Consider the following 26804-nt stretch of genomic DNA (forward strand, 5'->3'; position numbering starts at 1 on the left):
ATTCTGTTTCTAATCAATTTTTCTGACCAATCAAACGCTTTCTAGAATCTGAAGCGTCCTACCCGACTTTCTTAGTGGAAATTACATCAACGTATCAAACATGCTCAGTTCAAGGCACTTCGGTGGTCTTTAAGCGCGATGTTTCTAGCGTTCAGGTTCCATAATAAAACCAGCCGTCCCTCTCATTTCCTCTGTCCTTGTCTTGTGATTGGATTGCAGGACATGACATCATGTTTTTTTTGTGGCGCAGCTGCTTATGACAGCGTTTAATGACACTGGCCCGTGTATCAGAATGCTCAAAACAGCTTCACTCGGTTCATCAGTGATGCAAAAGCGCCTTCGGAACAAAGACAAAACATCTGATGTCTGATTCATAGGCCAACTTGCCGTTTGTGAGTCTGTATGTGTGTTTTTGAAAATTGAAGTATTTCCAGATGCTACAGTATCAGCAAAACAGTTCTGAAGTGTTGATGTGAAAATGTAAGCGTTTAGAAAAGTACAGCCAAGTGCAAAACGTCACGAAGAGATAGAGCATTACAGGATCAGTATTTCACTTTAAAGGGATAGTTCACCAAAAATGAAAATTCTGTCATCGTTTACTCACCCTCAAGTTGTTCCAAACCTACATTTCTTTGTTCTGCTGGACACAAAGAAAGATGTTTGGAAGAATGTTAGCAACTGACATTTCCAGGGCATCATTGACTACCATTGTAGGGAAAATATTTTTAACACAAAAGAAGATATTTTGAGGAATTTAGACAAGCAAAAAGTTCCGGGGCACCTTTAACTACCATTTAATTTTTTTCTACTTTGGTTGTCTTGTCAATGATGTCCTAGAATTGTCAGTTGCTAACATTCTTACAAATATCTTTCTTTGTGTACAACCAAACAAAGAAATGTATACAGGTTTAACCCAAGGATGAGTAATTCTTGACAACATTTTTGGGTGAACTATTTAATTGTAATATTTATTTTATAGTTTGAAAAAGAAAGATCGTAATTTGAAAATCTCTGCTTGCGTCTGACTGACGTCTTAACAGTAAGTATTCAAAATAGCTGAATGCTGCATTGCAAACACCCAGCGATGATGTCATAATGGCCTGTCTGCGTCTTTTCTTTGTCCTCTTCTGTATTTTTTTGCAGTTCGTTTTCATGCACATTTTCTAATTTACAGTCATATTTTATTCACCATTTCATTTCTCTGTGGTGGTGCTAATTGCTTTTTAAGAGTAGTAAACATGCTAACCTCTCTGCACACATCGGCTTACATTAACATCACTGAGTGAACACACATGTTTGTGTGTGCATGAGTATACACGCGTGTATTTACGTCTGTCCTGTTTTGCCTGTTTGTTTTATCTCTTATCTACCTGTTTTGCAGCACGTGTCGCTTTTTTTCTGTTTGTTGATCTGTTTAGGATAAGTGTGAATAGAGTTCTCCCACTTCCCTCTCGCTCTCTCCCACTAATTCCTGAGGGAAATGTAAGTGGAGCAGAGGAGAGAAGAGAAGCAAACAGATACAACGTCAGTTTTTGTTTCGGTCCTTCTCTCTTCTCTGACTCCACCCATTCTTTCCTTTCCTCCTACCTTCAAATGCCCTCATAACGTACCTTTCTTTCCCTGCTTCGCTTTTTTATTGGCTTGTTTACTGTGGTTATTTTATTACATTTGTCCTTCATAACTTTCATTCACTCCGTCCATTCATACTTTTACACCTCTGTTTTTCCCTCGATATCCCAGCCGGGCCTCATACAGTTCTACAACACCTTTGCTTTTTTGCATTGCGTTGCATTTCATCACTCTCTCATTTTTCTTAATTTGTATACTTTCCTAAATGCACACTTATATAAACACACGATAGATTAGTGTAGTTTTATACACATTTCAGTCATATTAAATAAGCAGTAGCTTATTTAGCGATACTGTATGTTCACGGCCTTGCAGGAATATATATAAAGATCACATCTAAAAGGTGACCATGTTCACGCACATACACCCCAAATGTCACCCAAATACACCGAAATAGAAGTGACACTGTTTATGCCCAACATGCAAAGTATTCACCAAAAACAAACCATGGACATTAAAAAGCACACACACACCACTAAATGTTCATCTGTAAACATCGGCATGGTGTGTACAAGGGGTAATGCTTTAAGACATTCTGTAAAACCACTCAAATGTCACTCAGGGGCCTCAAGGGGACCCGGTGACCCTCGACATTAGCGGTGGCACAGAAACAGGACAGCTTAAAAGATTCGCCAAACATGCTGCATTTCATTAATATTTATTTTCACATATCTTTCCCATCCCAGGAATCCTGTGTATAAACTGATGCTCAAAAAAAAGAGTTGGGAGAAACATTTAACCCTAGAGAAATGCTGTTGAAACATCTACAGTCAGATTTGTGTTTGCGCGTGTGTGCATACCGCTAATGAAGGCAGTCATTTAATAACTAAAATCATGATGAAATCGACTCCTAATGGTGTTTAACTCTGAGCTGTTGCCGTATGGTGGAAAGTAGAAATCACATCTACTGTACAGCCATGGAAAAAATTAAGAGACCATTTCAAAATTATTTTCAGTTTTTCTGAATTTACTATTTATAGGTATGTGTTATAGAATAAAATTACCATTTTTGTTTCATTCTGTGAACCACTAATAATATTTCCAGACCTCAAATACTGCAAATAAAGCAAGTTCATATTCACTTTTAAGCAATGCAACAGTAATAGTTGTACATGTATTTAGGGAACGTTTTCATGTGTCTTGACATGCTGTCAGTCTTTCACATTGCTGTTGGATGACTTTGTCACTCCTGAGGTTTGATTTTCTTGATATTTAACAGACACTGGACTGAAATGGCCACAATACATCTAGAAATGCTGATTAAATGAAAATTTGGAATGGTCTCTTTCAGCTGTATATAAACAGGCTGAAAGGTAGAAAAGGTAAACGGTCGATTTAATTAGATGCAGTAACACAAAATCATATTTCCCTTTTTATTCTTTTTCCTTGTTTCTCTCAGATTATTCATCTTTCATTTTTATTGTATGGCTTCAGTTTAATTGTTCATCCTTTTCTAATTTTGCTAATTCTGTCATTCTGGACAGTTCTTCGCTGGTTCTTTACACATCTATCCCTTTTTTAGACCTTAAAAATAGTCTGTTTCCCTTTTCATAATATCAGATGGTATCATCAGGTCTCACACACACACACACACTTTTTCCTTCTCAGCACTTAAAGAATGTAAGGCATTTCCTTTACAACATCCTCTTCTGTCTTTCTTGGTTCTTAACTTGAAGTTTCTCACCAAACATTATATCTCTGACACTCTTCTCCTTCAATCTTTTTCATGGTCTTTCTTTCGATTAAAAGTTTTGGTAAACTATTGTATTTTGTATATTGTATTGCATCAGTCACATCTGTGCAAAATATACACACACATTGTGATTACACACTATTTACTTTCTGTACTGTCATGTCATTCCTTATTAAGTCTACTAATCTCGATAATTTTCTTCTCATTTCTGTTTCTGTCTGATTTAAAGAGAATTAATGCTGTAAAGGTGAAACAAGAGCATCATGGTACGTTTTGTATACAGTATCTGTTTCTGAAAAGGAAATTATGTTAAAGGTCCTGTGTGTAATTTTTTGAAGGATTTATTGACAGAAATGCAATATAATAAACATCACTATGTTTTCAGAGGTGTATTAAGCCCTTACATAATGAAGTGTTATGTTTTTATTATCTTAGAATGAGCTATTTTTATCTACATACACAGCGGGTCCCCTTGCATGCAATTCTCCATGTTGTTTCTACAGTAGCCCTAAACTGACAAATTGCTCAACAGAGCGCTTTCGTAAATACTTTATCTCCTTCGGCAAAGAAGTGAAAACATGACGACATCTTTGTGAGAGCCACCGTAGTGCTTCGAAAGGGAGGGGGAGTCAGCCGTTGGTTGCAATTCGCAACCACTAGATGCCACTAAATTTGTACACTGGACCTTTAAATAGAGTCTGTGATTAACTTGGCAACTGAGTCACCATTACACTACAGGAGTTTCACCAGCATGTTTGCTAAAGAGGACCAGAGTTACATTCAGGGATAAGAATATTGTAAAGATTTGGGAATGGGATCTTTCCCTCTATAAGTCAACCAGAACATCTATATTGCAACATGCTAAACCACTTTCAACACCTTAGCAACCCCATAGCAACAGCCTGGCTGAAACTATAAAAAGGGTTTATTTATTTTACCCAACACAGTGCAAATGTCTATACCTAATCCCTCTCTCAATTTTCTGTCCCCTCCCTCTACAATTTTAAAATCAGATATTCCATCGACAAAGACAACAGCTGCTATAGGCTGTGTGCCATTTTTGGTTCTCCAGCACACCATTAAAAATTGGAACGTGCAGAGGGTCGTTTCCCAAAAATGTTTCCGCCCACCAGCACATCCAGTTATCTCTAGCTCTTTTTCCATTCCTTCTCCCACATTCCTCTCTCTACTGCATCTATCCAAATCCTAAAGTTCTGTCGCCATAGCAACAACTGTCGTCTGCAAAAATTACCCCAAAAATCTCTCTTTATGGGTGTGCGTGTTACTGCCCACCCCGTGCAGACAGTCTCCACTGATGGCGTTCAGAGAGAGGGTGCGAATCAGCTATATCGAGAATCAGAAAATTAATTCAGAGAGTCGGACAAACAACACGCCTCAAAACTACAGACAAACAAACAGGCTGACAGATGCACGCGTTCTCCCACAATCAAGCCGAAACACAAAGACAATCTCCTAAACGCAAAAAAGCATGAACAGGTATGGTGATGCGGTGAGCCATTGCCATGGTAACAGGGAAACGAATGAGTGCGAAAGCGGGCTAAGGAGATAGAGGTAGACAGACTCGGGGGTGGGGGGGTTGCATGTCGTTACCATGGTAACTAAAGAGGAGGGTATCCTAAGAGAGACAGACAAGCTAAAAACACAAAAGACACATTAAGGAAGAGGCGAATCACATCTCTTGTTATCTTCTCTGTCTCTCTCTTTTTCTCGTTCTGGTCCTTCTCGACTCTCCAGTGCACCCACTCATTCAAGCGGAGCCGCTTCCATTTGCAAATCTAATGTGTGTATGTGTGCGCATGAAAAAGAGCAGTAGAGCAGTGATTGAGTGAATGTGCTTGTGTGTGCGCGTTTCATGCGAGCCCGAGAAACTGCAGAGGGACAAAGAATGTGTGTGTGTAAATGTATGCGTGTACACAGGAGAAAGGAGGAGTGTGTGTGAGTGTGGACGACCGAGGAAGAGAACGTGTGTTAGGTTAACAGCCTCTAAATCCATAAAAAAAGGACATTTTACCCATAAATGAAAATTCGGTCATCATTTACTCACCCTCGTTATTTCAAACCTGTATGACTTTAATTTCTTATGCAGAACACAAAAGAAGTCATTTTGAACATTGGTTACCAAGCAGCATTGGACCCAATTGACTTATGGGCACAAAACCACTGAGACATTTCTCAAAATATCTTCTTTTGTGTTCCACAGAAAAAAATTAAGTCATACCATTTCGAAAGACATGAATAAATGATGACAGAATTTATGTTCGGGTGAACTATCAATTAGATAAAAAAGCTTTAATGTTTTAAATAAAAATAGGTTTGACTAATTAGTATTAATGCCAGTTAAAATAAAAAAAGAGAGAGAGGAAATGTGGAATCAGTTCTACCCCTGAACCGACCACTATGGTGATGAGAATGTCTGGGAATGCCTGGAATCTCTTCCAAAATTTGGACAGTACAGTCCTTCCACTGTTATCGGAGTCATTCTGGGAATAGTCTAATGCCGTAGGATCTGGGCTGATGCTCCAGGGGCTACAAGTTCACTTCTAGTGGGTAGGTATGACCCAAACCCTGAGACCTATAATTGCAGTGATTAATTGCTGCTCTATCTATTGTGCCGTGGAGTTGCAACTTAACCCCAGGTTGCTGAGGCAGGGATCGTCCCTGCAGTATATTTCATGTGAATCACTTTGGATGCAATGTCCACCAGTTTACAACTAACCAATAGGATGTTTTTCAGGATCATGGACAGTTACTATGCAATGTGAAGACTTTACTGACATGTAAAACCATCAAAAATGTTTTTAACATAAAATCTTTAGTTAAACTGCTACACATACAAGTCCCCTAAGGGTGATCTTTAATTTATTAGGGCCAATGAGGTGACATGTATTTTTGGGGTTTGTTAAGCAAAAAGAATATTATAAAACGGTCAGTTCTGGTCCTTGATTCTGATTGGCTGAGGCGCGGAGTTCTAAGCCGTTATAAAATACCTCAATATATAACGGCTGACCGCACCACATAGCCTAAATATCACTTTATTTACTTTATTTTATGAAACCTTGCTAAGCATATGGAATAACCGTTTTATAAAAGCAATAAGCCCCGCGAAGCAGTGGGTTACAGTGCATTTTATATCTTCTTGGTAATATCTAAAAATTGATCAAATCAAAGTCAGTGTGTGACCTTAACTGTTTTATATTTCCTAATGTTACTATATTTTATATATCAAATAAAAACACCAAATGACTTTTTACATAGAAGTTAAACAATACATAGAAAACTATACAAATGTTTTTTAAATGAATAAACATAAACACAGACTATATTTTTAAACAAATTTAAACTCGATTTTTAAACGATTTGTCCTTCATAATCTTTTGTCATATTTATATATAATTTTTGTCATATATAATTTTTCATTGAACCATTAAAGTGATAGTTCATCCAAAAATTTTAATTCTGTCATCATTTACTCACCAACGTGTCATTTCAAACCTTTCTTTCTTCTGTAGAGCACAAAAAAATATATTTTGAAGAATGTTGATAACTGGCACTCATTCACTTGCATTGATTTTGTGTCCTTACAATAGAAGTGAATGGGTGCCGGCGCTGTTCGGTTACTAGTTTTCTTCTATATATCTTCTTTTGTCTTCTGCGGAAGAATGAAAGTCGTACAGGTTTGAAATGACAATAGGGTGAGTAAATGATGATTTGTCAATTTTGGGTAAACAGTAAGTATTTTTTACAAGGAACTGAGTTTAATTATTTTTTAGACTTTAGTTTTAAGAGATTTAAAGTTAAGATGAAGATATGATCTTCTCTTTTCAATCTAGGGAGTAATGGCTCATTGGAGTGTTCATTTATTTTTTCAGTTGTCTTTTTAAAACATAGTTTTGTTTTTTAAAACTCAGACATGAAGGCTGTACATTGACCTTCATTCACGATATTCTATTTGAAAGCTTGTTTTAAAATAAATATGAACTTTAACATTATCAGACGATTAAAAGAGTTCATTCGGACTATAAAGAGCAGAAAGCAGGTGAGTGAACACGCAAGGGAGCATATATTTTCGCTAGCTATTTCACACTGTTTGTTTTGGGGGCCACTAAACCACCAGGATCCATTTACGCATGTCAATGCCAAATGTCATATGTACTTAACCATGTCAGAGATCATCTTGAGCCAAGCAATAAACATAATGGAAGGAAAACAACAACAAAAAGAAAGGCATCCCTTTCTCTGGTGCTTTGTGAAATATTTGCTTGACAACACAACAGGAAGCTTGTAATTGTATTACATGACATGCTATTTTATTTGAATATTTCGTTTAATATCTATTTTATTAATCAGTCATTATTCTGTTCATTCATTTTCTTGCAAGTGCAAACCGTATTAAAGCTCATTTTGTATTTCAGGCATGTTTTTGTGAGCATTGCTGTTTCTGGATCATCCAGTGTAATTTAGTTCTTCGTGTGTCATGTTTAACTATGGTACGCCGTCTAGTGCATGGAAGGTGCTTTGTTTTCTGCCAGCTACCTGATTGGCTAATGGTGACCAGGGCTCTGTTTCTGATTGGATGAGGCACATTGTCCTGTCCACTTATCGATTGACTCTCCACTGTAATCATTCTCACCTTGTTTGCTCTCTCCTCCTCTCTCTCTCTTCCTAACCTATAGCATCTCATATATTTCAGTAAGTTTCTGCCAGTCCCTTTATGAGTTGCTATGGTTACCAGGTCTCTTGCACTCCCCCACTTCACCCCATCTCTCAAGCCTCTGCTTCAAGGGTTGCTACAGTAACAGATTTATTTTCCCCTTCATAGCTTGCTATGTTCTTTGTGCTAACTGCTGTGCTTTCACATATGCAACTGGCTCTTAAAGGGAATGATACAGTAGATGAGACTCTTATTTGTTTACTGCACGTTACGCCCATGAAAACACCCATTACTCCCGTTTAGACCACGCGCCCGGGCGCGCCAACCATTTTCCCATCATTAAACTAGCAAAAGTGGATTCGGACACGGCCTGAGTGCACCTGCGCCGTGCGCTTTAGACCATGCGCTTAGATTGTTAAAATAAGGCCCATAGTCTTGACCACTTGCTCTGGTGTCCCGTGTTTGTAAATGCACGTGTATGCCCCATGGCGAAAAACTAAGGGTGCCTATATAAAACCTGTATGTGGAATGTTTTGTTTGTCTCTCAATTTTATTCTCTTCCTGTTTTAAAAGTCCTAAACATTAAATCTAACCTAAACATCTCTTAAATTTAAGCTTATGCTATTATACTGAATATTATATAAAATAATATAATGAAAGAATAAGATATATTTATAATTTTCACATTTACTTTTTATATATAAAGTAAATATATATAAATATATATTATTCATATACGTATATATAAAAGAGAAACTAGGGTACGTTGTCCCACTTTTTATGATAAATGTCGATTTACGCATAGACGACAATAGATACAGCCGTTTGAACACACGTTGCATGTGAACTTTCCAATTTTCTTTTAACCTTATTTTTTGCTCCTGTTGATTTTAGTTTTATTCCCTGTTGAAATTATCATTTGTTCGTACATCGGCACACACTTTGCATTCAGTCCCCCGCACACACACAAAAAAGATTAGAACAACACCATAACCAGATGTTCACATGGTTACAGTTTTAAAAATAGGTGGACTAGAGTTTATTCAAGCTTATGTTAACATGTGTGCTTATTTAACAGTATTTTTCTTCCTGTAGTGTCATTCTTGTCCGAGTGTGCATGTATGTCTTCACACCTGTGTCCCAGTTATTCATCTAACAAAATTAATGCTGCCTACCAGTAAGTCACTGGAGAGATCTCCAGCCCGGACAGATCTGGGACTGATATTTCTCCTGCACAGGCAATGGACTTATCATATAAATGAGATGTTGTCCTGATGTTCATCTCTGCGCTGACATCTCTGCAGTTAGTTTCAACCACAGCTATTGACCAATTAGCATCAAGGACGGCAACTGACTGTTTCAGTCATTCTTATAATGGATTTCCACAGGGTAAGATTGGGACAAGGGTAAAACAATAAAACCCACACATAAAAAGCACTTTTAAAAAGTAGCTAAAATAAATTATGAAGGCATGGTAAAGGTTGCCAAGGCAGTTAATGTGACCTTCATATAAAAAAGAAAAAAGAAACATGCTCGTATGAATAAAAATCAGCCTGTGGCTGCCACACAATATGAAGAATGCACATTTGCATAAATGATTTTGTCGAAATACAAATATCATGCCGATGAAAAAGAATGAACACAGGTTTTCACGTGAACATCACAAATAAAAATATAGACTGGTATAAACATATAAAGCCCTACAGTATGTTTGGAAGAAACATTCCATCACTGTTTGATTCACCTGCAAAAAGAATCTAATTGTCATTGACTTTGCTTAGTAATAAACAGACATACAACCTAAAAATCAATGCACAAATCGAACTTAATATTACAAAGCACGTGAATGTATTTGGTGTAGTGTCATCCAAAATGTGTTTTCATTACTAAGTAAAAAAAACATATCTGTCTACTGTAAGTCTTATAGATACAGTACCAGATGAATGAATAAAATAAAATAAACTCTACATGAACAATCTTGCCACACTTGACAAGAGTTGAGGCTAGATGAAACAAAAAGGTGGTCACATAAATCTGAAAAAAGTCATATTGCTTATCCACTAGCAGTAACTTCGCAGTGCCTCTTTGGATCAGAATAATATTTTCTACTTTTGTAATTATTGCAAGTCTTGGTTGCGTTTGCCAAAGTTGTAATGTACTTGCAATGGAAGGTAATTCACAATCTGATGCATATTGCACCCAAAATGGCAAGCGCTGACCAGAATGGGGTCACTGTATATCAACACAACACTGATTTGGCACACTCAAGGCTCACAAGTTATAGCCTTTTCCATAAAACATTTTTATAATGTGAGCCAGCACAGGTACATATTTTAGTTTGAGCCACTTAACAGCAATTTTACTACAGTAAATATTCACAAGCAGAACTGTATATTCTGCTTTATTCTCTGGTTTATGTTATATCAGAAATAATTACGATTATTGATTACAATGATCAATTCTGATCTGAACACATTTTATGAGCCACTATTTTTTTGTGTTTCCTGTAAGCCTGCACAATATTGGGGAAAATGAGTTTGTATTGTAATATTTTATATATATTATGTGATATACAGTAGGCTCATGATATGAAACAATACAGGGTGACTTCAGATTGTCTAAATAGCTCTGTTGAGATAAATTAATTATTCTAAAATAATTGGTAGGTTGAAAAAAGCTGTTTCAACTTGTGCCTTGCATTTCTCGTAGCTCTGGGATGGTGGCAACAAACTCAGCGTTTAACAAAAACAGAGTAATAAACTGTGTGTATTAAAGAACCCTGAGATTTGACTATGCGCACATTGCAATGTCAATACTAAAACAATATTGTGTCGTTTTCTGTACTGTTCAATATTTACTGTAATACATAATTATTTGAATTAAAATGGACAGTTCACCCAAAAATATGAACTCTGTCATGATTTATTAATCCTCTTGTCATTCAACCTGTGAAACTGTGTTCTATGGAACACGAAAGAAGATATTATGAAAAATACAGTGGAAATCAATGGGGGCCAATGTCTTTTGAAGAATAGGGTGACCATACGTGCCATTTTTCATTGACAAGTCCTGGCCAGGATTTCGGGTGTGTCCTCCGGAGGTCGCATTTGTCCACCGCATACGTCATCGAGGTTCTCACATTTCAGTTAAAAAATTAACATTTATTTATCATTGTAGTTTTACCTTGTAACTTCTTCCTTGATATATAATGGTTGCTTTTCTGAAATAAAACCTGAAATAATAAACCTTGATGATGTACGCGGTGCACAAATGTGACCTTCAGAGGACGCACCCGAAATCCTGGCCGGGACGTGTTCCCTGAAAAATGGCACGTATGGTCTATTGAAGAATGCTCTTCAAAATGTATTTTGTGTTCCACAAAAGAATTAAAGTGATTAAGGTTTGGAATGACATGATGGAAAGTAAATGATGAAAGTCAAACTATTTCTTTAATTCTTTCCTTTAAACATAATGTATAAATAAAACAAACTAGCTGGTCAGGTCAGAACAAGCTGAACTTAGAATAAAAAAAACTAATTATGACCATAATTCCACTAACCTTTATACGCACTCTTAACCTTTATCTTCACTTGAAGACTAATGCAAGTTAAAAAAAATCCCAAAACTTGATCTTACACGGAACTTTCTTTGACCTTTTCTTTAGGACAGCGTTTGGCTCGATTACACACAACGCTCAAGTATACTGTCTGTATTATGCTGTCCAGTGTCTTGTACATTGTCTACCTTTAGGCTGAAGAATATAATGCAGTCTTTTGTCTTTCTTTGTCTGGATCACCTCTGAAGTTTCATCGCTGTCACAAACAGCCCCCTCAGGCTCACTGTCATGTCTCCCTCTGTCTCTCTCGCTATGACAGGGTTGAGTGATAGAAATCTGTCAGTTCTAATTGTGACTGGCAAACATGCAAACCCCTCACTTTCCACAAACCCACATGCAAATATTTACACAATACTGCCGTAATTAGATGGGTATCATCCGTGAATAGAAGTACAGTAATGCTAAAGGTGTTTCATTAGACAAGCGCGTATGGAATGTGAAACATAGTTCTGTTAAATGGATCAAAACGTTGAAATGTGTTTAATGAAGCAGAAAAAGCTACACTTATTATTAAATTATATTTGCAAAAACAGATAATGCTGTTAAAATTTTATAATTTAATTATTATATATACTGTATATATATATATATATATACAGTATATATACACTCACCTAAAGGATTATTAGGAACACCTGTTCAATTTCTCATTAATGCAATTATCTAATCAACCAATCACATGGCAGTTGCTTCAATGCATTTAGGGGTGTGGTCCTGGTCAAGACAATCTCCTGAACTCCAAACTGAATGTCAGAATGGGAAAGAAAGGTGATTTAAGCAATTTTGAGCGTGGCATGGTTGTTGGTGCCAGACGGGCCGGTCTGAGTATTTCACAATCTGCTCAGTTACTGGGATTTTCACGCACAACCATTTCTAGGGTTTACAAAGAATGGTGTGAAAAGGGAAAAACATCCAGTATGCGGCAGTCCTGTGGGCGAAAATGCCTTGTTGATGCTAGAGGTCAGAGGAGAATGGGCCGACTGATTCAAGCTGATAGAAGAGCAACTTTGACTGAAATAACCACTCGTTACAACCGAGGTATGCAGCAAAGCATTTGTGAAGCCACAACACGCACAACCTTGAGGCAGATGGGCTACAACAGCAGAAGACCCCACCGGGTACCACTCATCTCCACTACAAATAGGAAAAAGAGGCTACAATTTGCACGAGCTCACCAAAATTGGACAGTTGAAGACTGGAAAAATGTTGCCTGGTCTGATGAGTCTCGATTTCTGTTGAGACATTCAAATGGTAGAGTCAGAATTTGGCGTAAACAGAATGAGAACATGGATCCATCATGCCTTGTTACCACTGTGCAGGCTGGTGGTGGTGGTGTAATGGTGTGGGGGATGTTTTCTTGGCACACTTTAGGCCCCTTAGTGCCAATTGGGCATCGTTTAAATGCCACGGCCTACCTGAGCATTGTTTCTGACCATGTCCATCCCTTTATGACCACCATGTACCCATCCTCTAATGGCTACTTCCAGCAGGATAATGCACCATGTCACAAAGCTCGAATCATTTCAAATTGGTTTCTTGAACATGACAATGAGTTCACTGTACTAGAATGGCCCCCACAGTCACCAGATCTCAACCCGATAGAACATCTTTGGGATGTGGTGGAACGGGAGCTTCGTGCCCTGGATGTGCATCCCACAAATCTCCATCAACTGCAAGATGCTATCCTATCAATATGGGCCAACATTTCTAAAGAATGCTTTCAGCACCTTGTTGAATCAATGCCACGTAGAATTAAGGCAGTTCTGAAGGCGAAAGGGGGTCAAACACCGTATTAGTATGGTGTTCCTAATAATCCTTTAGGTGAGTGTATATGTACAGGGAGAGAAGGAAAATTTAGACGTTTCATAAAATATAATTTTGCATTATATACGAGTAAAAAAACTATTTGCATGTTGTGTTCATACTGTGGTCACAATACGTTTACATAAGGGTTCTTGAGATCACACTAGGAATGTTAAAAGATAACACTGCAAACTAATTAAAAAATAACATGTCTCAGCCGCCATTCTTCCATGTTTTCCTTCTCTCCCTGTACATTTCTTCTCTTGACAGATTGAGTCGCCCGTCTCCTTATCCCTCCATCATGCCACCCCTCCATCACAACATGTCTGTGTCACTTGGTGCTCCCACTCTCAATCTATCCATCATTCCTTCTCTCTCCGAATCCCTCCATCATATAAACTTGCTGACACTTCCTGCGAGCACGTCTAACCTACCTCACTCTCTAGCTTTCATCACCTCTCTCTCTCTTTCCTTCAAACGGCATCTTCACATGAAAATCTGCTAACAAGTTTCAGATGTGAGAGAACAAACTCTCTGATCCTCACCTACATGCCACATATTTGCAGAAACACTGAAGACAATCTGAAGCACAAGGCTGCCTTATTACCTTACATTATTCTCTGTAAAGATTTATTTGGCTGTTTGATGTATATGCGAAAATATGAAAATGTATTTTTATCTTTTTATCAACTTTTAGCCAATGTAGGCCTATAGTAGTAATTTTTGTTAACTTTGACCATAGAAAATATGTAATATATAAATATATATATATATAATTATATAATTGAAAACTTTATTTGTATTTATATATTACATTTTTTTCTATGGTAGGCTATATATATATATATATATATACTGTATATTGAGCTATTGAAATGTGGCCTGCGTATTTTGTGCTCTGACATTTAGCTACACGGAAGTCATTGCAATCCTAAAAAATGTCTGACCTCATAGCCAAAGTCTACAGTGAAAAATCAAAGCTGATCTGCAATAATTAACTAACATCTGGACTTTTAACACTAATTTTACAGTATTTGAAATATCCCTTCTATTGTTTTGCCCCTTCTCCATGTTTCCGTTATTATACCTATCTATATGTCACTTTAAATAAAAACTATGCAAAATGAATAGGCTACATGTAAAGCAACACGTTTTTGGCGGCAAAGTGGAGTCCACCTCACCACATCACATTCTCATTCACGGCTACACACTGCAGTCACGTTCGTCCGCGGACATCCACGCGCTAACATACCCCGAATTCTTTCCCGCCAAACGCTACCGCGCGTTTCCGTCGCCTCCGGGCGCCAGGTGACGCGTCTCGCGGATAACGGTTTTCTCCCGCATAGTCACGCGGACGAGTATACGTACACGGCACGAGCTGCGAGGCATCGGATCGCACGCATGATCCTGCTAAATGTGCCCTGTAGCAGTCATGTGAAAGGACATCATGCGTGTCTATGTGTCTGTGGCCCCATTATACGTAACCTATAAATTTTAGATTGAAAAAAGCGGAATTTTAAAAATGAATTAATTGATACATACACACCTAGACACCTGAGGTTATCTATCCGTGTGCCCACTTTTTAAAAGCCACAATACGAGCGCGAGCGCATCCAACAAAGCGCAAGATACAGTGTAACCACGAGTTGACACATCTTTGTGCGTGACAGAGAGACACATTGAATTGAATCGTATCGAGAGTCACACGCGCGGGGTAATTGAAGGCATTTGGCGTCTCGTGAAGGCAGCTGGTGTCTTACCTCTGTTCACGCTGATGGTCAAAGTGAAAATCCACAGCCAAGTCATGATGATGCCCATCTGGTCCGCCGTCATTCCGTAAACACACCATCAATTCATCCCTCTTTATTCTGGACTCTGAAATCCCACGAACCGGTCCGCGTCCAGACGCCTCGTTGGACCGCTCTGCATTCATTCACTGTTCATTCAGCACCGTTCTTTCCCCCCTCTCTCTCTCTCCCTCTCCTCAGCAGAACCGAGTGTGATGCGTGGTGGATGAGCTCAATGGATCACCGCAAACGTCCCGCTGGAAAATCTCTGTTTCTTTGAGCAAATCTCAGTTTTTGATTGTTGAGAGACGCAGAGCTCTGAGCTAACCGGAGGACTCGCTCGGTCCTGCGCCGATGGATCGCGCGCTCCCTCTCTTTCTCTATTTCGTTCTCTCTCTCTCAATCTCTCTCTCTCTCTCGTTGATTGCGTTTTTTGTCCTTACGCGTTTTTCAATGTCACGGCAAGATGCATCAGAAACGGCAGATCGTATTTAAAACAAGGACGTGAAAGAAAATCTTTTAAGCCTTGCACCGCAAACTGCATGTCAAAATCGAATCGGCCTACATGAGCTGTTCAATCAGAGCAGAGGACAATTCACACCTGGTGACTGAACAGCCCCTGTTAGACAAGAACGGGGCTAGTTGTCACACAGGGAAATGGTTACAAGGGCTAGTCTATTGTAGGTCCAGTTGCAATAATCAACACTTGTACTACACCTTTACTAAAATAAAGCATTTGTAAGTAAATCCGACATCCAAAATTTACATCTGAGAAAGCTACTAATGTAAAAGTAATATTAAAGGTGAAAAGTGGAAGACAAGGATGTTTCATAAATGTCAGAAGTCATAGAAGTCCCTTTTATACAAACACCTAAATCTAACAGTTAAGTTGACCGGTTTTGTTCTAGTCAGATATTTTATTTTGGGTGACTAATTCAGTTTGACTGCATTACTGTAGGTTACTCAAACAACAAAAAATTCAAAAGGAAAATCAGACATGTTGGTCCTACAGTAAAGAGGGTTTTTTAACTTACTTTACACTCTAGAAATGCTTGGTTGGAAATGTTACATTTTAAACAAGACTTTTTAGTCATAACTAATGTTGTAGTACTCGAGACTGGTCTCAAGACCATTTTTTGATGGTCTTGGTCTTGTCTCGGTCTATCTTTGGTCTCAGACTTAGTGGTCTCGGGATTTTTTTAAAGACCGGTCAAGACCACAACTGTGGGAATTACACTAAATTGCTGGTGCATTTACATTTACGCATTTGTCAGACTTACATTGCATTATACTACACATTTGTTTCTAAGTATGTGCAATCCCCTGGGATCAAACCCACGACATTGGCTTTATTAACGCCATGCTCTTACCACTGAGCTACAGGAAAGCTGTACATCTGTGGTGCATTGTCTGATTAAGCATTCACCCCTTGTTCCTTATTTGATTCTTCTGTTACTTTTGTTACTCTTACTGCTGGTAAGAGAAGAATGGGGGATTGTCTGAAAGAAATCTGTCAACCACAATATCCGAGATGTGATTGCAAAAAAGGTACTTGTATGAGATCTTGATTTTTTATTTTATAACATCTGATGTGATATTGATTTTGTATAATTATTCAATAAACCTCGAGTTGATAAGTGACTTAAGTTTAAGACACAATTAAACACACGTTTTTGTTCTATTTTTGCTAGTCCTAAACAAATCTATAGAACAAATCTGCACTTTTGTGCATTTCTGAGCAACACACAGCTATACGCTATCGATTAGATAAAAAAGCAATGAAACTAATTAAGTCACTGAATGTTTTGTTTTGTTGAAGGTCACAGACTTAAATTTATCTTGGGTATTTACCTTTTTTATGTTTAGTTGTTGGAATTTTTACCTGCACAAAAATTTTAATGTTACAGTATGGGTGATAAAACATGGAACATAAAACATCCTACACATACATTTCTGCACAATAAATCACCCAAGTTACTTCTATTGTTATTTTTTCATGACTTTTTAGTGTTTTGTGCATTTTGGTCTTTGTCTTGGTCTCAACCCCTCAAAGTCTTGGTCTTGTCTTGGTCCCGACACCCTCTGGTCTCGGTCTTGTCTTGGTCTCGGTTTTGGTGGCCTGACTACAACACTTGTCATAACTAAGCTTTTGTATCACCTGTAGCCTATTGCCATACTAAGAACATAATGCAAATAACAATAAAAATAACCACTGAAATGAGGTTAACCCAAATCTATATTTATTTTGATGTTAACAAGGGATCTCTTTTTTGTAACAAAAAGCAAATACTGTTTAAACAGACCATCAAACAAACGGAACCCACAAAGATGATGATCTCAGAGTCCAGTCCCGTTCAGATGACATCCCCGGCCATAATACAAACCAACATGAAAGAATAGCTTCACGTGATATGAATATTTATTCAAAAGGAAGACTTATCATTCAAAAGAATAAAATGATCTGTTTGCTGGGCTGCAAAATCCTCCACACACAAACACAGACAAGCACACGTTCACAAAATGTGCGTGCTAGTGTCTGTGTTCCCTTGTGTGTGCTGTTAACAGTAGACTGTTCAAGGCAACACTAATTATATGAAAAAATGGAGATAAAAAACAGGTAATGTAAACTATAACAGTATGAGACATCAAGTGATAAAGATAAAAAAGAAAAAAATAACAATTACAAACAACAGTATGCACAACTACAGCAGAATTAAAGTAAACAACATTATTTAAAAATTAACCACTGAGCTGATTTATCACTAACTGGAAATTCTACTGCTTGTACAGGATAGAAAGAGAGAGAGAGAGAAAGCTGGATGGGAAACGAATTACATTACCGCCACCTTGCGGCAGACAATTTCAACTGCGTATCTCAGAATTTCTTTGTCTGCGGGCATTAATAAGGTACATCATACAGTATGTGGAGGGAGTCTGAAGGCAGAAGACAATTTTTTGTTGTAAGTGGTCAGTTGCCAATTTATTGAAGGTATTCCTCTGTGGTGACTCCCTTTTTTTAAAGACTTTTATTCAGAATTATAATAACTTTCGCCCAACTCAGTTTCCTAGCTACCCAACTCAGTTTCATTGTTTCTAAATAATTTATTTTTGGCCATTTGCCAAAAGAAATGTTATGAAGGAAAAGGGGGAACAAGGTTTGAAAATGTCACAAGCCAGACTCAAACGTGCATCGCATGCATGAGCACCACAGGCCAACATAAACTGCCAGGCTACACCTGTGACGCTATCCTTAAAGTAAATTGTTATACAGAAGAAATAAGTGACGTAAAATGACAGCTGGCCACGTCCTGTCATCTAGTCTCCCACCAGATCAGCACTGATAAGGGGATGAACAGCTGGATTCTTACCGAAGCAAAACTCCTCCATAATGATTACACACAACTCACCAGATTGTCCTCGGTAAAGATCTGAAACAAACAATTAACCATTTTTTATTGGCTACAACTGCCTCGGTTCATTGCATGACTCAACCTCCACGCCCACTTCCTAAACACCCCGTGGCCTCTAGCTGATGTTAGTAGTCTAGAAAAACTCTAGATCTATCACGGCGTTGTGCGGGAGCAGCAGTAAATTGACAGAAAGCGTGGGAATAGGGAGGTTCATTTGGACAGAAAGAGAGGGGGAGAGAGAGAAAAAGAGAGCAGTAGTCTGGTTGTGTATTACCCTGCAATTCTAATTATGACCTTCCACTAAAGAACAGAGAAGATTCATTCCTGAAGGTGGCGTGAGTCAGCTGACGATTGAAACCGATACAATGGAACATCAGTGCACAACTAATGTAATGCGTTTTAATCGAGAAGGACCTAGTAATAAAAAAATGATAAGGATAATCATCTTCCCAGGTTGATGAGATGACACTAGACTGTTGCACCAACGGTTAACACCAGAAATTAAACTCGAAGAGAACAAAATTCATACAAATATTTTCATAACACCATGTTTTTTTTCTATAGTCCGAGATGTTTTTTATCAACTCTGCATTTCCACGCATGTAAGAAAACCAGGCAGGCTCAGAGAGTATATACTGCAATATCAGACAGTGAAGTTAGAGAGAGAGAGAGAGAGAGAGAGAGAGAGAGAGAGAGAGTATATTTACAGCACACTGAGTAAAAATGATGCTATATAATCATATACTGTATATGTATTTATAAATTTATACTGGGGGCCCACACGATGGTTTAAGGGGCTGCTGTTTTTGCCTGGTTCTGTGTGTGTGTGTTAGTTTGGTATGCGTGTGAATTAGTGTAACTTGACATTGGGGTGACATATGAGTGAATCCATGTTTGTGTCTGTCAGAGATATTGCAGGGTCGTAGCATCGCTCGCTTACATTTTTTTAAACGCTTCTTCAGTGTGTGTGTGCATGCATGCCGACCGTGAGTCTGTGTGTTTGTTTCAATGGGTTTAGATGCAGACCACACGTCCCAAAGTCATGCATGCGCGTCACTGCGCGCATGTGCCACAGCGCTCGTGTGTTTGATCCAGACTGTTTGAAAGGAATCATGGGAAACGAGAGAAAAGTGGTCACTGTCATATTGCCTTTGCGTACCTCTTTTTTATTATGCGCGTTTGATTATGGCAATGCAGGCATTGTGTGTGTCATTTGTGCATGAACCCATGTGTGTATGTATGTATGTGAAAATGAGCCCACGCGCCAGTGCATAACTGTCCTGTGTGTCGAAGCTTATTTGAGTTTCTTCAGTTCCAACAGGTTAACACTGTTTTTGTTAGATTTTTTTCTCACGTATGTCCTCTCTTCTCTGCCATTTCCCTGTTTTCCCCCGTCAGACTGAGTGAACTGAAGCGTTTGAAGGTAGAGGGTGCGGAAGGGTGGATCACTAGATGAAGTACTCTTTCTTGTCGTCCACCCCAGAGTGGCCACCCTCAGCGTTAATGATGGCTGTGTCTGCATCAGGGGCATCATCAGAGCCTTTCGCTTCGTGAGTCAGGTATGTCCCTGGGAAAGAGGAGAGAGAGAGAGATTTAAACGGTGGGCCTATCAGACTCTAAAAATGAAAATGGTCAATTTTGCCATCTATTCTTGCAAAAGCATTAAGGAATGTCTATAGCTCCTCCAGTAAACCCATCATAAAGTAAAGGTTTTAGGGCTCTTGAAAACCGTCCTTGAGTATTTTAAGTGCTATTAAGATGCTTGAGTAGCATTCATCCCCCTTCATTGTATTTACATTTTTTTATGTTGCTGCTTATCTTAAACTGCTTTAAATTATTTGATTACATTAATCTACACTCCATGCACAATAATGTCAAAACAAAAAACAGATTTGTGACTTAGAACTTTGCAAATTTATTAAAAATAAAAAACTAAAATAAGCACATTGCATAGGTATTCATACCCTTAACTCAGTAGTTGGTTAAAGCACATTTACAGACTTGTAAATGGCCATTTTCTGCCATTCTTCTCCTCAGATCCTCTCAAGGACTCAAGGACATAGACAGAGTTGTCCATAAGCCACTCTTGCATTGTTTTAGCTCTGTGCTTAAGATCATTGTCATGTTGGAGAATGAACCTTCTGCCCTGTCCGAGGTTTTCATGATCATTATCTCTGTATTTTGTGCCGTTGAGCTTTTCTTCTACTCTGACAAATGCCCCAGTCCCTGCAGCTGAAAAACACCCTGTTTCCACTACACTTTACTGTTGAGACGGTATTTCTCCAGACATCATACATGAATCTGAGATTCATCAGACCAGAATATCTTGTTTCTGACAGTTTGAAAGATTCGTTGAAATATGTTTTTGCATATTTCAAGTTTCCATGTGTCTTCACTGAGCAAAGGCTTGAGTCTGGCCACTAAGCCATAAAGCCCAGATTGGTGGAGTGTTGCAGTGATGTTTGTCCTTCTGTAAGTTTCTCCCATCTCCATATATGATCATGGAGCTCAACCAGAGTAATCATCAGCTTCTTGGTCACCGCTCTAACCAAGACCCTTCTCCATCGATGGCTCAGTTTGGACAGGAGGTCAGCTCATGTAAGAGATCTGGTGGTTCCAAACCTCTTTCACTGAGGATTAATGGAGGCTACATGCTTCTGTGAACCTTCAATACAGCAGATTTTTTTCAGAAGTCTTCCCCAGATCTGTGCCTTGATACAATCCTGTCTCATAGCTCTACTGGCAGTTCTTTTGACCTCATGTCTTGGTTTTTACTTTGATATGCATTTTCAGCTGTTGCACCCTTTATAGAGAGGTATGTGCCGCTCCAAATCATACTTATTCAATTGAATTTGGCACAGGTTAACTCCACTCGAAGTGTAGAAACATCAACAAGCAAAACTAATGCTTCTGAGCTAAATTTCAAGTGTCCCAGAAAAGGGTATGAATACTCATGCAATGTACTTATTATAGTTTTAAATTTTTAATAAATTTGCAAAGTTGTCACAAATCTGTTTTTTTTGTTTTGTTTTGTCATCATTAGTGTAGATTAATGCAAAAAAAGTTTAATTTACAGTTTTTTTCAACTGCTAACAAGCATTGTTGAATACTGAAGCCACATTTTCAAAACTCTTCACACATTCAGCAAAACAGAAGTCTGTGCAGACCAAACTGTGACTCATTTTTCATTGCTTTCAGACAAAATGCATTCAGTGACCACATTTTTCAAAATTCACAAACACTTTCGTCATTCATAGTCCACAACCTGCAAAACACTATGAATTTACAGCACATTTTTCAAATGCTAACACACTGCAGTGCTTTCAAAATGGTTAAAACACTTTTAAAACAGAATGATGACAAATGCTATGCATTTCTGCAGTCATTATTTTACGTAAAATATAGACAATTTTAGCTGAAATCCTACTCCGATTTACTGTATTTATAAAGGGGATAGCTTGGAAGTTTTGTTAGGAAATATGGATCAAAGAAGAATGGTTCAGAGAGGGAGAGTGCATGGAAGACAAAGGAGAGGAAGACCAAGACCAAGAGCCGAATGAGATTATTGATCATGTAGTAAATCATGGTCTCTCTTTGAGAGAGGCCGGTCTAAGGGTGCAACCAAATCTGCCGTGTTCAACAGTTGTATCAATAGTACAAATCTTCCAACAAAACAACAGGCGAGACAAGCATCCTTTGATGATACTGTAACTGAATTAGACATTCCAGGCGGTATTTTCCACGATGCATGGACAGAGAAGACATCAGATGTGATGTTGATGAGAACTTGTGGCCAAATGCAAGAGAGAGGGAGGACTAGAACCCTCACTATACTTTTGTTGATGTGTTGAATTAATTTTTATTCTTTTTTTATCATCATTGCAGCCCTGGAACTGCTTTCCTCTTCTCACCTTTGTACTGTAACTTTCAAAGATGAAGTACTACTGTATAAACAAAGAAAGAAAACTTACTGTACGCATATGTAACAAGACTGATTAAAAAATGCTGTAGTACATTCATTTGAGTGAAAACGAGTTATTCTATTTGAAAGACTGATTTATGAAACAAATAATTCAGCATTTACTAATAAAGTTCATCATTTCTGTAATGCTCCTTGTTGTTAGTGTTTTTTAGGTCAGTATGTTATGAATGAAATGCATGTTTTCTGAATGAGAATTGTTGTCAGTGTTATGTTGGAATGAGCTTATTTTGACACATAGATGAAGTGTTTTGTTGGTCGGAGTGAGTTTTGGAGGTGAGATGAACTGTGGGGCCAACAGTCATGTTGGTAATGCAGACTGTGTGAAGAGTTTTGAAAATATGGCTTCAGTATTGAACAATGCTTGTTAGCAGTTGAAAAAAACTGTAAGATAAGGCAGCAACATAACAAAATGTGAATAAAATGAAGGGGGATGAATACTTTTGAAAGGCACTGTAAATAGGATGTATGATACTCATTTACAAAATACCTAAAAGTTGTCCCTCGCAGAGAGAATACGCGGAACCGCAAAGCCAGAAACACAATGTACGGTATGGGACCTATTTTGACTATGCGGGTCACTTAAAGAGATTTAGAATTTTANTATAGAGAGGTATGTGTCGCTCCAAATCATACTTATTCAATTGAATTTGGCACAGGTTAACTCCACTCGAAGTGTATAAACATTAACAAGCAAAACGAATGCTTCTGAGCTAAATTTCAAGTGTCCCAGAAAAGGGTGTGAATACTAATGCAATGTACTTATTTCAGTTTTAAATTTTTAATAAATTTGCAAAGTTGTCACAAATCTGTTTTTTTGTTTTGTTTTGTCATTATTAGTGTAGATTAATGCAAAAAAAGTTTAATTTAATGTAGTTAAAGCATTGTTGAATACTGAAGCCACATTTTCAAAACTCTTCACACATTCAGCAAAACAGAAGTCTGTGCAGACCAAACTGTGACTCATTTTTCATTGCTTTCAGACAAAATGCATTCAGTGACCACATTTTTCAAAATTCACAAACACTTTCGTCATTCATAGTCCACAACCTGCAAAACACTATGAATTTACAGCACATTTTTCAAATGCTAACACACTGCTTTCAAAATGGTTAAAAACACCTTTAAAACAGAATGATGACAAATGCTATGCATTTCTGACTAGTCATTATTTTAAGTAAAGTATAGACAATTTTAGCTGAAATCCTACTCCGGTGATCTGCTTTAGTCTCATTACCATGATTTACTGTATTTATAAAGGGGATAGCTTGGAACTTTTGTTAGGAAATATGGATCAAAGAAGAATGGTTCAGAGAGGGAGAGTGCATGGAAGACAAAGGAGAGGAAGACCAAGACCAAGAGCCGTGATCTCTGATGAGATTATTGATCATGTAGTAAATCATGGTCTCTCTTTGAGAGAGGCCGGTCTAAGGGTGCAACCAAATCTGCCGTGTTCAACAGTTGTATCAATAGTACAAATCTTCCAACAAAACAACAGGCGAGACAAGCATCCTTTGATGATACTGTAACTGAATTAGACATTCCAGTCGGTATTTTCCACGATGCATGGACAGAGAAGACATCAGATGTGATGTTGATGAGAACTTGTGGCCAAATGCAAGAGAGAGGGAGGACTAGAACCCTCACTATACTTTTGTTGATGTGTTGAATTAATTTTTATTCTTTTTTTTATCATCATTGCAGCCCTGGAACTGTTTTCCTCTTCTCACCTTTGTACTGTAACTTTCAAAGATGAAGTACTACTGTATAAACAAAGAAAGAAAACTTACTGTACGCATATGTAACAAGACTGATTAAAAAATGCTGTAGTACATTCATTTGAGTGAAAACGAGTTATTCTATTTGAAAGACTGATTTATGAAACAAATAATTCAGCATTTACTAATAAAGTTCATCATTTCTGTAATGCTCCTTGTTGTTAGTGTTTTTTAGGTCAGTATGTTATGAATGAAATGTTTGTTTTCTGAATGAGAATTGTTGTCAGTGTTATGTTGGAATGAGCTTATTTTGACACATAGATGAAGTGTTTTGTTGGTCGGAGTGAGTTTTGGAGGTGAGATGAACTGTTTGGCCAACAGTCATGTTGGTAATGCAGTCTGTGTGAAGAGTTTTGAAAATATGGCTTCAGTATTGAACAATGCTTGTTAGCAGTTGAAAAAAACTGTAAGATAAGGCAGCAACATAACAAAATGTGAATAAAATGAAGGGGGATGAATACTTTTGTAAGGCACTGTAAATAGGATGTATGATACTCATTTACAAAATACCTAAAAGTTGTCCCTCGCAGAGAGAATACGCGGAACCGCAAAGCCAGAAACACAATGTACGGTATGGGACCTATTTTGACTATGCGGGTTGCTTAAAGAGATTTAGAATTTTAAAGTTTTACTTAATTAATATTGCATATGAATTTATAGTCTGTTATATTTGACCTGTGCTTCTCTCTCCTTTATCTTAAATGTGTGCTCTCACTGTGCGTGTCTGTGTGTGTGCGTACTTGTCTGTGTGTGTGTGTGTGTGTGTGTGTGTCTGCGCATTCATGTTTGTATATCCCGGTGGGGACCTAAACCTGAATACACACCAACACATGGGGACTCGTGTCACCGTGGGGACCAAAATTGAGGTCCCCAGGGGCAAAAAAGCTACAGTTCTAAAAAAGCTACTTGTTCTGTACAAAATAAATTGTACAGAACAATATTTTTTACAAATCTTAAAATGCAAAAAGTGTTCTATGATCTTTAGGTTTAGGGATAGGGGATAGAATATACAGTTTGTACAGTATAAAAACATTACGCCTATGGACTGTCCCCACGGGGATAGTCAACCAAAGCGTGTGCGTCCGTGTGTGTGTGTGTGTGTGTCTATGTCTATGTGTGTTAGTACGTGTGCATATTGTGTGTGTGGAGTGTTTTGTATGTGGGTATGTCTGTCTTCTGTGTTTTCACCTTTTTCTTGTTTTTGCAGGTACAACTTTAATCGTTTTGCTTATAGTCAATGTGTCTCATGTACAGCTGCTTTGTAACAATGAAAATGGTAAAAAGCGCTATATAAATAAAGTTGAGTTGAGATGAAAATTCTGTCATCATTTACTCACACTCGATCTTGTCATTTCAAACCTGTAAGACTTTCTTTCTTCTGCAGAACACAAGATATTTTGAAGAAAGTTGGTAACCGAACAGCACCGGCACATATTCACTTCTATGGTATGGACATAAAACCAATGCAAGTGAATGGGTGCAAGTTAGCAACACACTTCAAAATATCTTCTTTTCTGTTCTGTGCAAGAAAGAAAGTCCATCAGGTTTGAAATAACAAGAGAAATGATTACATGATTTTCACTTTTTGGTGAACTTTCAATTCCTTGAGATATTACTCCTTTAGTTTAAATCCCTACAAAATTTGTTTCTAACGTTGAAGGTATATCCTTTAAGTCAGCGAGGGGATTTTTCAAGCTCTCTCTCGAGTTGCTGTAAGTGGCAGATGATACACGGAGGGAAGAGACGCGGCACAGCTGTGGTACTGTATTTACAGTCTCCGCAGTAACACAGTCTGCCAGTCTTTATTAACTGCTGCTGCTTGTACCCGGGAAGGCAGAATGTCCTTTACTCTTTTAAAATGAAAAGCTGATGTTCTGTGTAAACATACTCTAACTTACAGAACTCAACCAGACCGTTTAAAAAAACTAAACTGCAGAAATGACTTATTCAGAACTACTGTATTTGCACTGAGAGCTATGGGCGATATTAAAGTATCGGATGTTAAAATCAATAGCGACAATCATGCTTTAAACCTTGCCTGGCTATGCTTGTTTTTAAACAAAAACAGAAAAGGCAACATTTTGTCAAATGCACGTCAACTCACATTGTAAATTCAATTGTCTTGTGTAAATATATTTCATCTTTTCTTTGTGGGAAAAAGCAGACATTTAATACAGTGTATATCGTCCTAGAGATTCAGGAGAGACGTTCTTTGTGTATACAGTCAAGAGAAATAGCATACCAACACACAGTTCACTTAAAAATGAAAATTCTGTCTTCATTTACTCACCCTAAAGTTGTTCCAAATCCACCATTGACTATCATATAGAAAAATGTATTTGTACATTTTTTTGTTCTGTTGAACACAAAAGAAGATATTTTGAAGAATGTAAGAAAGCAAACAGTTCTGGGGCACTTTTGACTACCGTTGTAATTT

The 26804-nt window shown here is 37.9% G+C and overlaps 2 protein-coding genes across 5 annotated transcripts in view; both read right to left on the reverse strand.

Annotated features, from left to right (window-relative positions):
- The window catches only part of kirrel1b (kirre like nephrin family adhesion molecule 1b), a 30678-nt gene extending 14916 nt beyond the window's left edge, over window positions 1–15762 (reverse strand). For 2 of the 4 annotated variants that reach the window (XM_057335040.1, XM_057335038.1), the window contains exon 1: window positions 15174–15762. In XM_057335040.1, the coding sequence (XP_057191023.1) occupies window positions 15174–15246 (73 nt within the window). In that variant the 5' untranslated portion in view covers window positions 15247–15762. The remainder of the gene's footprint in view (window positions 1–15173) is intronic. The other 2 variants (XM_057335039.1, XM_057335037.1) reach the window with 2 other exon arrangements.
- Window positions 15763–17418: 1656 nt separating this feature from the next.
- The window catches only part of cadm3 (cell adhesion molecule 3), a 51154-nt gene continuing 41768 nt past the window's right edge, over window positions 17419–26804 (reverse strand). The window contains exon 10 of the mRNA XM_057335070.1: window positions 17419–20177. Coding sequence (XP_057191053.1) covers window positions 20059–20177 — 119 coding nt within the window. The 3' untranslated portion in view covers window positions 17419–20058. The remainder of the gene's footprint in view (window positions 20178–26804) is intronic.

This window comes from Triplophysa rosa, linkage group LG5, assembly GCF_024868665.1.
Source record: "Triplophysa rosa linkage group LG5, Trosa_1v2, whole genome shotgun sequence".
Lineage (NCBI taxonomy): Eukaryota > Metazoa > Chordata > Actinopteri > Cypriniformes > Nemacheilidae > Triplophysa > Triplophysa rosa.